This window comes from Sitodiplosis mosellana, unplaced genomic scaffold (genome assembly GCF_009176505.1).
Source record: "Sitodiplosis mosellana isolate CC-2019 unplaced genomic scaffold, AAFC_SMos_1.0 Smas_scaffold_20, whole genome shotgun sequence".
NCBI lineage: Eukaryota > Metazoa > Arthropoda > Insecta > Diptera > Cecidomyiidae > Sitodiplosis > Sitodiplosis mosellana.
This window is the reverse complement of record NW_022595262.1, coordinates 892,225-908,566: the sequence shown is the minus strand read 5'-3', so window position 1 is coordinate 908,566 and position 16,342 is coordinate 892,225. Positions and strand designations below refer to the sequence as shown.

The following is a 16,342-nucleotide window of genomic DNA, read 5'->3' as shown; positions in this document are numbered from 1 at the left end:
TTGCCGTTTTGTCATTTTTATTGGCGATTTGTAAATTTTAAAGGAGGTTTTGTATTTAATCCCTTTTTAAAACCTCAAAAAATTGACACTTTTGTATGGGAGGTACCTGTAAATCGACTCCGATTGGCTTCAAACTTTCTGAGATTTCATTTTTTGGGAGCGAAATAAGATTCTGAAAGTTTGAAACCAATCGGAATCAATTTACTCGAAATTTTGACTAAAATTACCAATTTTTGGACAATTTTGTATGGGAGGTACCCGTTAATCGATTCTGATTGGCTTCAAACTTTCTGAGGTTTCATTTTCCGGACAAAGAATAAGATTCTGAAAGTTTCATGTTGATCGCATTTGATCGCATTTGATCGCAGAAGTTTGGTTTTTGGCCCCCAATTTTTGTCGACATTTTCTTGGAAAAAATTAAGGGCCAAAAACCAAACTTCTGCAAATGCGATCAACATGAAACTTTCAGAATCTTATTTTTTCTACAAAAAATGAAACCTCAGAAAGTTTAAAGCCAATAAGAATCGGTTTACGAGCACCTCTCATACAAAATTGTCGAAGTTTTAGTTAAAGTGACCGATTTTTCACTTTATTTTCATTATTATATTTTCACTGCCTTTATTTCAAGAAAATTCACAAAAAATAACCAAAAGTAGGGTAGAGGTTTGTAGGTTGAACCATGATGTGCTATTTTGTCCACAACATTTTTTTAAATGAAGATATCTTGGATTCATGGATACCGTTGGAAAGAAGATCTAAAGAGCTCACACTTTGCCAAAGAAACTTATCCGATTTACTTGAAAAAGAAATTTTTTAAACCAATTTTCCTCACAGGCTTCAAATCGAGAAAAAAAATTTAGGCTTGTAAGTTGAGCCACCGTAAAAAAATCACTTGAAATGTGACAAATATCAGCCAAAGACGCCTGAATTGCCAAAATTTTAAATTATAGTGAATTTTCATATGTTCTATGGGCTTCAGATACAAATATCAGTGAACATAGTATTAAAATGAGGAAAATCCTTAGTATCATCATCAAAATCGTAATTTCACTGAAATATATTAAAATGCTTTAAAATTGATTCTTTTTCCGCTTCAAACAGAAAATAATCATGAAAAAAGCATCAAAATACAAACTCAAGTAAATAACAATGGTATTTTGCCTACATTTTCAGAGGTGGCTCAACTTACATTCTTGTAGACATTTCAAAAAAGTTGAGGAAAAACCATTCCATATCACGATATGTTTAGAATTCTCTTCGGGTTTTGAAAATGCAATAAAAATATAACACAGCCATATGTTCAACTTTATGGATGTATACAAATTTTGGAATTTTAATTATTTTTCATCAAATCGCACACTATGCTCGTATGAGCTATTTCTGAAGGGTATTTTCGCCCGGAAACGGCACCAAAAGTAAAGTTTATTTGCTTAATAACGACGACTGTTCGAACTTCGGTATATTTCCCTCTCAAAATATAAAATATCACGGGTGGTTCAACTTACATGCTGGCTCAACTTACAAACCTCTACCCTACCTACGGACAACGCAGGCCAACGGTACGGAAAAGTTCGGGATTACCAATGTAATTCTTTTTATTTGACACAATTTTGGTTGTTTGTAAATAGTTGAAATTATGTATCTTCAATTTTATTTATTGTCAATAAATTGAATACATTTTCCATCGATCTATTTGCTATCGGCCAATATAAAAAGAATTTTTTTCACAGAAAGAAAACTCCAATTAAAATTTAATTGAAAAGTATTTTTTTTTATTGGAAAACTTACGATTCTAAACGCATAATAAAATTTTTTTAACATAAATAAAAAAAATCATTTAAAACCTATTCAAAATTTCGAGCTTTGTTCATCCAACACATGAAGGGTATCTTTTTGAAACAAAATTAAAATTGTTAACATTTTCGTGTTGGCATTGGGTGATGCATATCGAATGTATGACAGAACAATTTTTGAATTAAAAAGTAAATAGAGAAGGAGTTCAGCCCAGGCGCTATCAATCCTTATAATGATAATATAAATGTTTTTTTAGGGAAAACAATTATATCGATAAAATGCTTTCATTCTCTAAACAAATGGTTATTTACACAAATCAACATATTTCGGTTGTAAGACAAATTGATGATAACATTTATTCAATTGTCACTATCAAATCATCGCCTTCCAGTTTCATACCATTGCTAATTTCCAATTTCTTAATAGTACCAGCAATGGGCGCTTGAACAACCATTTCCATTTTCATAGCTGACAAAACGACAAGTGGTTGACCTTTCTCCACATGATCACCTTCTTTGACACGGACATCTGTAATATAAATCAAAGTGATTAGCACAAAATCTACTGCCGATTACGTCCCGCATAACATACCGATGACTGTTCCTGGCATTGGTGCACCGACTTCATTCTTGTTTCCTTTAACGGCTTTTGGATGAATGTGAAGTTCCTATTTAGAAAAATACAAAATAATATTAAAATGTTGAATTTCTTCTCAATCTGTGATTTGATGAGGAGCACTTACTTTTGATGCATCTTTGTCTTGGATGAATACCGATCGTAATTGACCGTTGAGTTCAAAGAAGACTTCTTTTTCACCGTTGGCTGTAAGATCATCTGCCAAAGCGAGTGCTTTGATTCCAAGAGTTTTTCCTTTTTCAATTGTCACTTCGAATTCTTCGCCAACTTTAGGTCCGGTCAAGAAAATGCGGGTGTTAAGCTTGTCAACTGGTCCGTATTTGTCGCGGAAGTTTAAATAATCCTTGGTGACTTGTGGATAAAGTGCAGCTGACATAACATCGTGTTCGGTTGCCTTGGGCCAAGTTTCTTTGATTTCTTCGGTCAATTTTTTGAAGTCAAGTGGTGACAATGAAGCACCTGGACGACCTTCGATACGTGGCATATCTTTAAGAATGCGTGAACGAAGTGGTTCGGGGAATCCACCATGTGGAATACCAATGGCACCTTGCAAGAATTCAACCACCGATTTCGGGAAAGACAATTCTTCGGCTTTGTCAACAACATCCTTCGATTTCAATTTGTTTTGAACCATGAACTGAGCCAAATCACCAACCACTTTTGATGATGGTGTGACTTTGATGATATCGCCGAGCAATTGATTTGCTTCAGCATATGCTTTCTTTACATCTTCGAAGAAATCGCCCAAACCAAGTGAGTAAGCTTGGAATTGAAGATTGGTGTATTGACCGCCTGGGATTTCGTTCATGTAAACCTATGTGGAAAATTAACGAAATTTGTATCAATAATTAGTTGGCAATGTGAAAATAATGTAGCGGAAAAGTCAATCATACATCAGCATTTCCAGATTTCATTGTGGTTGCACATTCGAATGGTCCGTACAATGTACGAGTTTGTTCCCAGTATGCTGAATATTCCGAAATGTCGTTCAAATCGTATTTGGTATCGAGTGGTGAGCCTTGAAGTGAAGCAATAATTGCTCCCATACTTGGCTGCGAGGTCATTCCACTCATACTGTCTACGGCCACATCCACAACATCAGCGCCTGCTTCAGCACAGGCCAACATACTTGCTACACCAGCACCTGATGTGTCGTGTGTGTGTATATGGATTGGTACACTTGGGTGTTTAGCACGGATTGCTTCAACCAACAATCTAAAAATTATGGAACATATTGAGTAAAATCAAATTTGCGCTGGATACTTTGATAAATCGACCATTCCACACGAAATCGAACAAGAATTGGATCGACCCTCTCCGAATTGGCTGAAAATTGACTTGGAGTCTTTTTCGATAGATAATGAGAAAACCAAAATCTCTCTCTTATGACATTTTGATCTGAGAAAACTGCTATTTTTTCGCCAAAATACATGAAAATATGAACATTTGAACATCGGTTTACCTATAAAGGACGACGATAGTCTCCCGTACATTTGAAACATCAGTTTGACGTCTCCATTTCCACCATATAGATTTACATTTGAGACTTCAAGTCTCAATGCAAAAATAGACGGAGAGAGTGGAGACGCCAAAATGATGTAAAAACTATTTTCCTCCTTTGGTCTGAAATCGACATTTCTTCATAGAACAAACGAATGGTCGAAATCTGCATACAAAATCACACTTATGGCATTAAAAACCCACTTATGATGGCCTGGTATGAGTCTATTTCCACGTAATTTTGGACGAGGAATCAATCTAGAACTAAATCAACCCTGTCTGAAGGGTGTAAAAGGTCGAAAAATGGCCCTGTTCCAGCTTATGTTTTCAACTCGCAATATTAGATGCAGTTAGATTTTAGTTGGTGCAAACCCTTTTTTTCGATTTTTTCAATTTTTTGGAAAATTTACACTGGGTGAACTTGAAAATGTGGGCCACTTACAGGCCTAAGATTTTGGTTTTCTCATTTTCTATCGGAAACAAAACTCCAAACCAATTTTCAGCCAATTCGGAGAGGGTAGATCCAATTCTTGTTCGATTTCGTGTGGAATGGTCGAAGTATACTCACTTAGCGGCACGTGGTTTTAATAAACCCGCCATATCTTTGATACAAAGCACATGTGTCCCAGCCTTGACCAGCTCATCGGCCAAGTCAGTGTAGTATTTCAAGTTGTACTTCGTTTTATTTGGATTGCTAACATCTCCGGTGTATGAGATTGCAGCTTCAACAACACCACCTGAAATATTTTGATGCATTCGATACGTATGATATAATTTCATGGGAAATTTCAATGCATCAAACACATTGACAAATCAAAACTAACCTGCTTTGTCGGCGGCTTCCATGCCCAAAATCAAATTTGGCAAGTAGTTCAATGAATCAAATACACGGAAAATGTCCATACCAGCTTGTACTGATAGATCACAGAATTTATACACAACATTGTCTGGATAATTTGTATAGCCGACAGCATTGGCACCACGCAACAACATTTGGAAGGGAATGTTTGGAATACGACTTCTCATTTCAGCCTAAAACAATTGAAAACATGCATATCACAAATGGATCGAAATCAATCCAATTCCATTTCATTTCTTACCAATCGTTCCCATGGACACTCATGTAGAAAACGTAGCGAAACATCAAACGTAGCTCCACCCCAGTTTTCCAATGAATACAAATTGTTGAATTTGTGTGCAACGAATGGTGAAATTTTTAGGAGATCATGGGTACGAACACGAGTAGCCAACAACGATTGATGAGCATCACGGAATGTTGTGTCCATCAACAACAACTCCTTGCGATCACGAACAGCTTTTGCGAAAGCTTTAGGACCATCTTTAACCAAAATATCACGCAATCCTTTCGGTGGCTCGGTCACTTTTGATTTTCCAATGAATTTAAAATAAAACCAATAATTAATTTTTTTGCATTTAAAAATATTTATCTGAAAAATCCATGCAATTCTATATAAGTTCAAACATTGTGAGTACATAAAACAGACATTTTTGATAGAAATTCTATTGAACTCAACGTAATTTTATTTTTTGTTGATTGACATTTTATTTATTAAACACAGTTTTATGCACTCAAATTAGTCACACGTTAAGCAAGCAATAAAAGCCCCATGCTTTGTTTGTCAATACAAACAAAATAATTTGTTCTAAATAAAAAAAGATGGACAACGCAATTATCATGCGACGATGTTTTGATACTATACCTTTTTTTATGCCTCTTTTCTCTTTATCAATTGCCTCCGGCGACAAATCTGTGTGAAATGATCATTTGTTTGGAAATACAAAATGTGATGTTCTTTAAACCGTATTCACCCATAACAAATCAAATGATGGGAAAAAATACTTCTAATTGGTTTCATGAGATGAAAATGATTTTTTACAACTTTAGAATAACAGCGATTGATTCTTGTTTTTTTTGTACAATGAGATTTGTATATAGTGTGAAAAGTTGCTAAATTCTTTGTAATGGCTTCATAGTATCGAAAATATTTGAAAATCATTTATTTTTGAATGAATGAAGTATCTTGTTTAAACAGGTTAGCCGTTTGAAATTATAGTTTTTATGTTAATTTGAGTTTTTTTTTGTTCGATTCATGTGTAGCTTCGAATTTTACAAATAATTTTTAAAAACACATCAAAGTTTTGATCGAGTATTTTAATTCAAACTACTAGCGCTCCATTGTTTAACATGAAATCTAAAGAAAGCAATATTTCTATTTTTGTTGCTACTAATGACTTGAAAAGTAAACGTTAACGATATATTTAATGGTGTAAATTCAAGCGTGAATATTTTCTAAAAGTGTATAAAATGAGCCCTGGTTAAAAAAACACCCAATAAGCTGATAGCATAAGCATGCAATTTCGACTAATTGAAACTTACCCAATGGGACCTCTGGGACATGTGGTACAACTTCGGATGGTTTCAATGTTGTTGCTAATGGTGTTTGGGGTCCATTGACGAGAACCTGGAATGAATTGTTATTAATATTGTTGTAATCAAAAGTGTATGCGCTGCGCTGTCAACTTACTTCTCCCAAATAGTTGAGTAATTTTTGTGCTGCAAAAAAAAAGAAGGATGGATTATATAGATTTAAAAAAATTGACGTATAAAAATATTGCGAGAAAATAGAAACAATGATAAACCTCTGTTCTGTGATGCTTGGAATTTGAATAGCTGCGGATGTTCATCGATGAAGTAAGTGTCGAGGACGCCGCTCAAGAATTTTTGATTCTCCAAGACGTTAAGCAAAAATGGAATGTTTGTCTTGACACCGCGAATACGGAACTCACGAAGTGCTCGAGTCATTTTGGCCGAGGAGGCTTGCAAATCGTGTGCATGTGAAATTACTTTGACCAAAAGTGAATCGTAGTATGGACTGATGATGGCACCAGCATAAGAAGCAGCACTGTCCAAACGAATACCCATACCCTCACCCGAACGGAACACTTCAAGACGACCGGTGTTTGGTTGGAAATCGTTGGCCGGGTCTTCGGTTGTGACACGGCATTGAATTGCATATCCGTCCACTTTGATTTTATCTTGTGTGTATCCCAATTCTGGGAGTGTAATACCTTCAGCAATGCGAATTTGTGATTGCACCAAATCGATGCCGGTAATTTCTTCAGTTACTGTGTGCTCGACTTGAAGACGAGCGTTCACTTCAATGAAGTAGAAATTGCCTTTGTCGTCGCACAAGAATTCAACGGTACCAGCATTTTCATATCCAACATGTTGAGCCAATTTAACGGCACACTCAGTCATACGATCACGTACATCGACTGGCAATCGTGGTGCTGGTGCAATTTCAACCACTTTCTGGTGACGACGTTGTACGGAACAATCACGTTCATACAAATGAACCACATTTCCGGCTTTATCTCCCAGTAATTGCACTTCAATGTGACGAGGACGCTCGATAAACTTTTCAATAAACATGGCACCGTTGCCGAAAGCCGATTTAGCCTCTGAACTGGCACGATTGAACATCTCTTCGACTTCTTCCATTTTGCGCACAACACGCATACCACGGCCACCACCACCATAGGCGGCTTTGAAAATCACTGGTAATCCATGTTTTTTGCAAAAAACTAGCGCTTCATCGGCACTAGTTACGGGCGCATCAGTTCCTGGAACAATTGGAACACCGGCGTCAATAGCTGCCTATTGGAAATAAACACAAATAATGATGAAAATGTCGACATACAGAAGTGTTATCCATTTGATTGTACCTTTCTAGCGGCCACTTTGTCTCCCATTTGCTGCACCACATATGGGGATGGTCCGATGAATCGAAGTCCTGCATCGATCACTGCTTGAGCAAAGTCACTACGTTCGGAAAGGAAACCATAACCAGGATGCACGGCATCTACATCATTCTCTTTGCACACACGAATCACCTCTGGAATACTGAGATAAGCCTCAACCGGTGCCAGTCCTTTGCCCACCTATCGGAATCGTATACACATCGGCATTGGGGAAATAAATTCACTAAAATTGTGAAAATCCATTTGAACATACCAAATAAGACTCATCTGCTTTTTGTCGGTGCATATGCATTTTATCCTGTTCGGAGTAAATGGCCACCGATTTGATACCCAATTCGTTACATGCTCGGAACACTCGAATAGCGATTTCACCTCTGTTTCATGTCAAAAGCAAATACGGTTAATTTTTTTTGTTGAAAATAGTCATTTAAAAGCAATAAGACATACCTGTTGGCTACGAGCACCGAGCGAATCGGTTTGTATTGAACCTAGAAAAAAGCGAATACATATTTGTGTTAAACTACTGAGCACGAAGGGAATACAAACTAGAATGGCTAAATAATGTCAAACCGATATGCCGGCAAGGTTATCGCATTTTGTTTTTGATGAACAAAGTCGACACGAAGCGTAGCAAAAACACGAGACGAGCGATAAATTTTCGAGTTGACGTCAATATTTTTATAAATAATACGATTGATTCCAGAGTGTCAACAATATTTGCTGGAATATTTATGACAAGGAATAATTGGAGTAATTACAGTTGAAAACAAAAAAAAGGAACCAAAGTAAATAACAATGGAAAATAATAAATTACGTAAGTAAAGAGGCTTGGCTGAACAATTTGAGCATATTTGTGGTGAGAATTTCATTGAATACGGATTGTAAACAAACCAAAGTCGAAGTCAAAAACTGTTATTTTTACATCACATTTAAATGAATCGAGTTATTCTTGTCAATGTTCTTCTCAACAAAAACAAAACAATTACAAATAGCAACGGAAATACATGATGAGAAAAAAACCGATCGTTCATTGTACGTTCGCCCAGTCACGTCGTATGGTGGTGTTTTGATAAGGTTGCTCACGAGTATAATTAATGCGAAAAAGCGGTTGCTATTTTTAGAATGTGTCGCTTCATGTCGTGTGAATCTCGTGTCATTCTTCTACTTACTTGTTTTGTTGAATAGGGTTTTGTTCCAATTGACCAGAATCGATGAAGATGTGCTTGGCGCAAGGCCTTCAAACCATATTGTTGCCCGTACACAACCATTTTGTATTGTCCTTATTGAACTTTCTTTCGTTGTGCTAAATTAAAATCCTCTTTTATCTGCTGATGCCTCTACACAGAGGCAGAAAAATAAATAACAGAAAGAAAAACAAAACAATTAGCAAAAAAAGAGCACCTTAAAATGACGCCAAGTTCATTCACACTGAATATTATATAGCACAGAAATGCGATAGAATTAAATTAAAGAGCAATGTTCAACTTCGTACTGCATAAATTTACGATTGTTTGCACAACTCGTTCACGAGACTGATTGCAACAGACTTGTCTACGGTTTGATGGCTTGAGAATGAATAAAATCAACGTACTTGACGCTGGACGACCAAAGGCCCGTATGCAGTGCTAGCTCGATAAAGTAAAACGCGTTGATCTTGCGGTGTTAACGATGCGGCTGTCAAGTTCGTGTTTGGCGCATGTTATGATTATTATCGATTTCGATTTACAATTTAGTATGATTCAATTATGCTTATTATAACTATATTCCACGACTGTTGCTACTAAACGTGTACTTTAGAGTAATATTCAATTTGTTAGCGAACGATTGCAATCTAAATCATTTTGTTCATCGACAGATTGAATGACCTCTGTTTCCTTGCAACTCCTCAGAAACATTTCCAAAAATTGGTGGTGATAGACAGAGAGTGAGTGTGAGAGACCTAGTTTAATTTGATTCGTTTTCGACTCAAATGACCGTGCGTGTCGCCACGTGCGTAGCTTCGGTCAATTTATCAATAGAAATGTGACACTTCTTTCCGACGATCCCATTCGCACAGTGTTTGCAGTTCTAATGATTCTCATACGTAATAGAATGTTCAAACATGATTTTGATTAAATGGCTTCACTGGTTGATTTCAACTAGCGCACACGTTAATGAATGATGAAAAAATGTTATAACACAACCGCAAATCAAAAGTCACAATGTCAATACCGAACATATGTTTTCGGCACAATCAAAAAGTAAATTTGCTACTTAGGTCATCTAAGGTTACCTTATCATTTCAACGGCATGTTTTACCTACTTGAGTAAATTTTCCGTTTTGTTTACCTAATCTATTCGCATGTATTTTTGGCAATCAAAAGTGTATCAACTGTCTCGAAATAAGGTTGGGTTTTTTTTAAATCAAAAGTGACACATGGTTGCCCTACTTCAATCTGACTGTATTGAATTTGGAGACTGGTTTTCAGGCGCACTATCGCTTGTTCTGATCTCGATTAAATTTTAAGCAACAATTTCCGAAGTCAATAAACGCAAACGTACCTTGTACCTATAATATATCAAAGGAGAAAAAAACTGTAAAGATTTGTAAATTATATGTTGGATTTCACCTCCATTTTTGTAGCCATTTACGTTAATTACCATTTTTTGCTTCAGTTTATTTAACAGATTTAATGCAAACTATGAATTATTGTACACCGGCATAAACAGCAGCTCTCCACTGTAAAACAAAATCGATCGATGTACTTTGGAAAAACAAAAACTGCGTAAGAGTTTCAAAGATCCTTGACCTGAAACAAGTATATCTTTGAGTGAAACAGGCAAACAAAGTTAGACTTGTATCAACAGCCATCGTCAGAAATACTAGATACAGATACAATTTCGACATATTGTGATTGACTTTGAAAAAAAAAAACTTTCTATGTCTATAAAACGTTTTTATGTGGAATTTAATCTTTTATCACTTAGCTATGTGTTTGATTGAAAACAGGCTGTAAACAATCCAAATTATAGCCACTCGTCGGTGCATTGTCAAACGAAACTAGTTTCTGACATCACGTGAACAAAATGAATTTTTGAATCATAAATATTCAAACAAATTCTGTCTAGATTTTACTGTTCTTTGGGCACTCTCCCAAAACCGGTTATGCCAGCCAACCAAGAGACACATTATCGTTTTTTATTTTTAAATATTTTTTGGGCTTGTCTCACATTCGTTTTTTTATTTAAAAAAAAATGCGTTTCAAACTCGAAGAAATTGTTTAAACACACTCAGACGATGCGTGTTTAAATAAGTATACGATACTGGAATATCAAACAAAACAGACGACGCGAAAATCCATAGAAAGAATAAAACGATATAAACAAACAAAAGTCAACGGGAACGAGTTGAAAAGATTTCAGTGATCAATGTTCACCTTCAATTATCATTGAGTCGCCGCATTTTGACTGCTTTGGCTATATGTATTTATTTGGCTTTGACTGTATTTATCAATTTTTGTTTCGGCTCCAGTGTAAGCTCATGTGTTTCGTATTTCGTGTTCTCGCAATTATATAGCTCTTATTTCAAATTATCAATTCGAGCAAGAACAGTGCGTGGTTGCGTGTGCGTGTGCGTAAGCGTAACGACAATTTATGATAAATCATAGCCGGCACAATATGGAAACTATTTACTAATCACTGTATGTAATCAAAATCATACCAAAATCAGGTCAAATTTTACTAGTTTTTTCCACTAATTTTTTGTTTGTTTGTTGTCGATCTTAAGAGAGAACACAGCAATTGACTTGGCATTGATTCTAATTCAGAACAAAGTCAAATGGTTATGAGATAACGATGAATTTAACTAACTTTCAGAAATCTAACGAGTCGGGAGTAAAAACATTGTGGTGTTGTTTTGGTCTACCTCTCCTTCAAACAAAAACTGACGAAAAGAGTTCTTTGTATTCTGTTCTCCACTTTGGTTGGGTCATTCAACTTGAAATTTTGAGTCGTAGAAATCAGGTGTGTGCAGAACATCTTTTTTTTAAATAAAAATTTGGCACCGCACTGCTACATAGCCATGTTCAATAAGTCAGCTCCCAAGGTCACTTACGTACAGTTGTGTTTCGTTAGAAATACTATAGTTCACATTTCAAGATTTATAAGTAGCATAAATGCGAGTATGTGAATAACGTGTAATCTCATAGTAAGTGTATACACATACACACAGTGATGTCTTGCGAGACCGAATAAATTATTGCATGCTATCAGTAAAGTGGTAGATCATAATTTATGGCAAATAGTATGTTAACGATGTACTATTTTCAGAAACCTAACTGATAACGTTCGTAAGAACGTCCCAAGATCAAAATTGTTTATTATCGACATGTTGAAGGACAAACTAATTGATTGCTTTCTTGTGAATATAATGTTCAAATTAATTGCTTCACAATGCATTTTACACTCCGACACATCTCAGACATTGATTATTATTTGGCACACTCCACCAATACTTTCTTGCAAATTGGAGTTACTGTACGAGATATTGTGAATAAAAATTAGTATAACATTTTTTCTACTACAAAGCAAAAAATCAAGTAATCTTCTTTCTTGCCTTCTTGTTCGCTAACACTTCTGGATTGGCTTATTGTTCTCTATATTAGAGTAACTCGAGTTCAATGTATCAGCAATTTGTATTGCTTAATTTAACTAGTCCAAATTCTTTTCAACAGGTTTCACTCAAGGAACGCTTAATGGTTCCAGGAGCATTATCTCGGCACGATGTTGTGTAACTCTAACATTTTAGTTGATTGAGATGTCGATTGTTGTTCTAAGTTAATAATCATGTATTTCAAATTACATAATTGGCCCGTATAATGTCCTCAGCAGTCGCTAACTTTCAAGCAATGACAACCATTTCTGTCACTTATTATTTTTTCATAAAAAAAAACCATACACACATCAACAAAACCACACACTTTCCGTTTGAAAATGCACACTACGATCAAGCAGAATCGTTGAATAATTTATGACCGTGAGTATGTATGAATATTTTGAATAAATTTTTCATTTTGTTTGATTCGACGAGTGAATGCAGCGAACAGAAGCATCAACGAACGAACACAGAAGTATTTTTAAGTCATTCGGATTGAAGACTGCACATTGAATAAGAAAGTAGATGTTTCAAGTGATAGTGTCACATTTTCTGATAAACTAAGGCACTTTCATCATTTTTAAAATCGTGAGAGGGATTCAAAATATTTTATTTGCGTGGAAAGAGTTTCAGACGGCCGGCACAAATCGATTAAGTTTCTATTTCTGGGTCATTGAAAGTGATGTTTTTCTGACACGATAACACATCAATCGAACGAGAGTGAGAGACATTTATAACAACAAATTGCACACACATACACACACACACTGCTATTATCATCCTACTCGGTGTCGTTCGATTCTCACACACCGGCTAAGTTGTCAATTCTGTCAGTACACACTTTGCCAATATTCTAACGAGATTGAGTTAGTACACACAAACTACCGACGAAAAAAATAAATAAGAATAAATGACTTTTGATTTTTTTTTCTCCTTTTCTCCGATATATCACAATTTCGTCGAAATTTGGGCACCGACTGGAGACAGTCAGTCAACGTGTTTGAACATCGCCACCAGATGTAAGTAAAAACTATTTTTAATTAAGATTGACACACACAAAACAACACGATAGAAGATTGCTTTTTTTGTTGCTTTTGCTGTAAATGTTGAATAAATTGAACACAACACGTACCTCTCTCTTCCTCTACTAAACGGAACGGCGACTGAACCGAAACTGAAAACTGGCATCTGAATTCTGTTCGCTTATATGTTTCGATACAGTTCGTATACAGCTGTGCTGCACGCGACGTACGTTCGGCTCTCGGTCTTACGCGAGAGAATGATACCATGTAATAGAACTCGATGGAAATACGAAGAGCGTAAATGTGTGACGTAATCAACGTTACATCCATTGGAATAGGTCTGGCACAGCTGATACACATTCAATTTCCCTTTTATCTCACTTTCTCTCGGGAAAGTGACATGCTTTTGTGTTCGGGTCACCCATTTTCACTGTTCTTATTGGAATTTTCCACCTATATTTCGCTTCGTGTCAATTTACTTCGTAGAAAATGCGTTTTGGACAAGAATTGCAACCGTCTCCATCGAATTTGCTCCATCGCGAGAAACTTACACCTACCGCATATCATTGTTCGAACAGATTTTTTTCCTCACTTAGTTGTCAATATCCTTGTTAAATAGCTATTGTTGTTATGTAATGTGTTGTGAGTATCGATTAACTCTCACTTTGATTAAAATCAATATTTTCACTTTCTTAAGAAGGAAGTAAGTGGAATCCAATATATTTTATTGTATAGAACAATGAAAATCATCTTATTCTGGACAACTTTTCATTGAAGAAATGGCGTAAAATCAAAAACATCTTATCTTTCGAATCGTTTAACAATGCACAAGTTCAGTGGGAGGTTACAACATTGTAGGGATTTTATAAATAATTATTAATAAAAAATCCAATTTAAATTTATAAATTCTAAATAAAAATAAAATCTTCATCTCCCTAAATTAAATATTAAAGAAATTATGATTAGCATTTCATTTCCGACTATGATGACGAAAAACAAACAGCTCACATGACCGACACAATGTTTACATCCGAAGTTCACATCCTTGTAGTTGCATGCGATAAGGCATATCTCTTCCTTGTAATCTGTTCATTCATTCAGAATACTTTTTATTTCGGTTTAACTCATTTAAAAGTTTGCTGTTCAAGAGTAAAGTTGCAAATTTTTTTGGGTAGTAAATATCCAACATATTGTTCGAAATGAAAGCTGTGTCGTTCATTATTTTATTTCATTTAATAAACATATATTACGTATTGTTGATTGACGGTGAGAATAGTGGCTTAATAACACACTGCCAGTGGTATAATCGTTATGATTTTGATGTTGGTGTCATTTTCAACTGCAACAATTCAGAGAATGAGGTCGAATCGACCAAAAGTAATAGAAATGGTGAAATTTATTTCAACGATGCGGATGGTATTGAATGTTTCAGCATTGACAAGTCTCGTCAGCGATATTGCAACAAGCACATGATCGATGCGATTCAATTCAAAGGCTGCTCTCTGCACCACATTCCGTACACTACCTTCAGGGCTTATCCATTTATCCGGCTTTTGGACATTTCTCGGCTGGGTTTGGCATCATTGCAGCCGGAACATTTGCAACAAGGTGCAAAACGTTCGTGGGATTTATTCGCACAGAATAATGAACTCCGTGAAATACCTGCTTTTCTATTCATCAATGCTGGGAGTGTAGTCCGAGTTGATTTATCGTACAATAAAATCAAACGAATTGACCCACAAGGTTTTATTGGAGCGAATGATTTGTCTTCGTTGGATTTATCGGGAAATAAAATCGAAATAATAAGTGAACACGCACTTAGGGGCCTAGTGAATTTGACGCATATGAATTTGGCACATAACCAAATCACTGAAATTCATTCATTTGCATTTGTTGGGTTGAATAGGCTTTATCACCTCGACATATCGCATAATTTGATCTCAGTGTTGGAAGATAGAACATTTGCAAATCTATCTAGATTGAATCGATTGCAATTGTCGTACAATCAAATTTATCTAATCAAACCGTACGCATTTGCGACCGCTCTTAGTCTATCGAGACTTGATTTGTCACACAATAACATCACCGACGAACAAATATTCGAAAACCTTTATAATTTACTACATCTTGACCTTTCCCACAATCCAATCAACGAATTGGGAATTGGCACATTCGCTAAACTCGTCAAACTCGAACACTTGGACATGGGTCATACGAATCTCACCGATATCGAATTGGGAACGTTTTCCTATTCAAGGGGATTGATCTCGTTGGATTTATCTGAAAATAATTTGAAAACATTGGATTTTGGCCTATTTTTACCAGCATTTCGATATATGGAATCACTCTATCTCGATGGAAATAAGCTGTCCGATATGGAAGGATTCTCCAATTCTCTGTTTCCACGGTTAAACGCACTTGGGATAACAAATAACAATTTCAATTGCACTTATTTGAAGCAATTTATGAGATCTGTTGATTGGGAACAAATACGGTAAATTTGCAAACAAAATACAAGCCACATTCAAATAAGTATAAACAATTTCATTGCATAAATGATCCTTTTACAGACTTCCAGTAGATCGAATGCCCCTAAACATACATAAAACTAATATACGAGGCGTCGAATGCGATACAGTTGAAAGCAATGTCAGTTCAATGGAAGCCAATGTAGTTTCACAGCCAGATAATGAACAATCTAACATGGTTACTGCTGAGCTCAACCATGCAATAGAAACAGTGATAAGGCATCTTCCGGCTGTTAACGCAGTCAGCGATTCTGATATGAAAATTATAAAATTGCCCCGAACAAACGGATCACATCCGAATGTAATGATACTTGTATGGTAAGAACGATTTACAACTATGAAACGGATGAAAATGTACATTTTTGGATTGAATTTGAATTTATCTTACACAAATTTATTTGAATGTCCGAGAATGAAAACGCAACTTCTATTCACAACACATATAA

The 16,342-nt window shown here is 35.7% G+C and overlaps 2 protein-coding genes and 1 long non-coding RNA gene across 15 annotated transcripts; 2 read left to right on the top strand and 1 right to left on the bottom strand.

The window, feature by feature from the left end:
* Positions 1–1,750: 1,750 nt before the first annotated feature.
* On the bottom strand, positions 1,751–13,618 carry LOC129568547 (pyruvate carboxylase, mitochondrial). 13 transcript variants are annotated; one of them, XM_055446578.1, is made up of 17 exons: positions 13,479–13,522; positions 10,345–10,502; positions 8,883–9,050; positions 8,161–8,201; positions 7,967–8,087; positions 7,678–7,893; positions 6,592–7,609; positions 6,477–6,505; positions 6,329–6,413; positions 5,652–5,699; positions 5,031–5,311; positions 4,755–4,962; positions 4,499–4,667; positions 3,324–3,645; positions 2,537–3,244; positions 2,386–2,461; positions 1,751–2,322 (listed from the first exon to the last, which is right to left on the bottom strand). In XM_055446578.1, the coding sequence occupies exons 3-17, from the start codon at positions 8,979–8,981 to the stop codon at positions 2,150–2,152; spliced, it is 3,594 nt and encodes a 1,197-aa protein (XP_055302553.1). In that variant the 5' UTR covers positions 8,982–9,050; positions 10,345–10,502; positions 13,479–13,522; the 3' UTR covers positions 1,751–2,149. The 13 variants fall into 13 exon arrangements, with proteins under 13 accessions (XP_055302553.1, XP_055302556.1, XP_055302549.1 ...); XM_055446581.1 differs by having other exon boundaries at positions 10,345–10,432; positions 13,479–13,517; XM_055446574.1 differs by lacking the exon at positions 10,345–10,502 and having other exon boundaries at positions 13,479–13,618.
* On the top strand, positions 11,226–12,553 carry LOC129568549 (uncharacterized). The gene is made up of 3 exons (XR_008687955.1): positions 11,226–11,393; positions 11,569–11,715; positions 12,426–12,553. It is a non-coding gene; the product is annotated as an uncharacterized LOC129568549 (long non-coding RNA).
* A 639-nt stretch (positions 13,619–14,257) lies between the features above and the next one.
* On the top strand, positions 14,258–16,279 carry LOC129568548 (leucine-rich repeat-containing protein 70-like). The gene is made up of 2 exons (XM_055446589.1): positions 14,258–15,862; positions 15,939–16,279. The coding sequence occupies exons 1-2, from the start codon at positions 14,568–14,570 to the stop codon at positions 16,216–16,218; spliced, it is 1,575 nt and encodes a 524-aa protein (XP_055302564.1). The 5' UTR covers positions 14,258–14,567; the 3' UTR covers positions 16,219–16,279.
* Positions 16,280–16,342: the final 63 nt, after the last annotated feature.

Coding starts and splice junctions, on each gene's coding strand:
- LOC129568548 (XM_055446589.1), top strand. CDS start 14,568: ATGAAAGCTGTGTCGTTCATTATTTTATTTCATTTAATAAACATATAT. Junction 15,863..15,938: donor GTTGATTGGGAACAAATACG/GTAAATTTGCAA, acceptor ATCCTTTTACAG/ACTTCCAGTAGATCGAATGC.
- LOC129568547 (XM_055446574.1), bottom strand. CDS start 8,981: ATGGTTGTGTACGGGCAACAATATGGTTTGAAGGCCTTGCGCCAAGCA. Junction 6,506..6,591: donor CCAAGCATCACAGAACAGAG/GTTTATCATTGT, acceptor TTTTTTTTGCAG/CACAAAAATTACTCAACTAT. Junction 3,646..4,498: donor TTAAAACCACGTGCCGCTAA/GTGAGTATACTT, acceptor CATAATTTTTAG/ATTGTTGGTTGAAGCAATCC.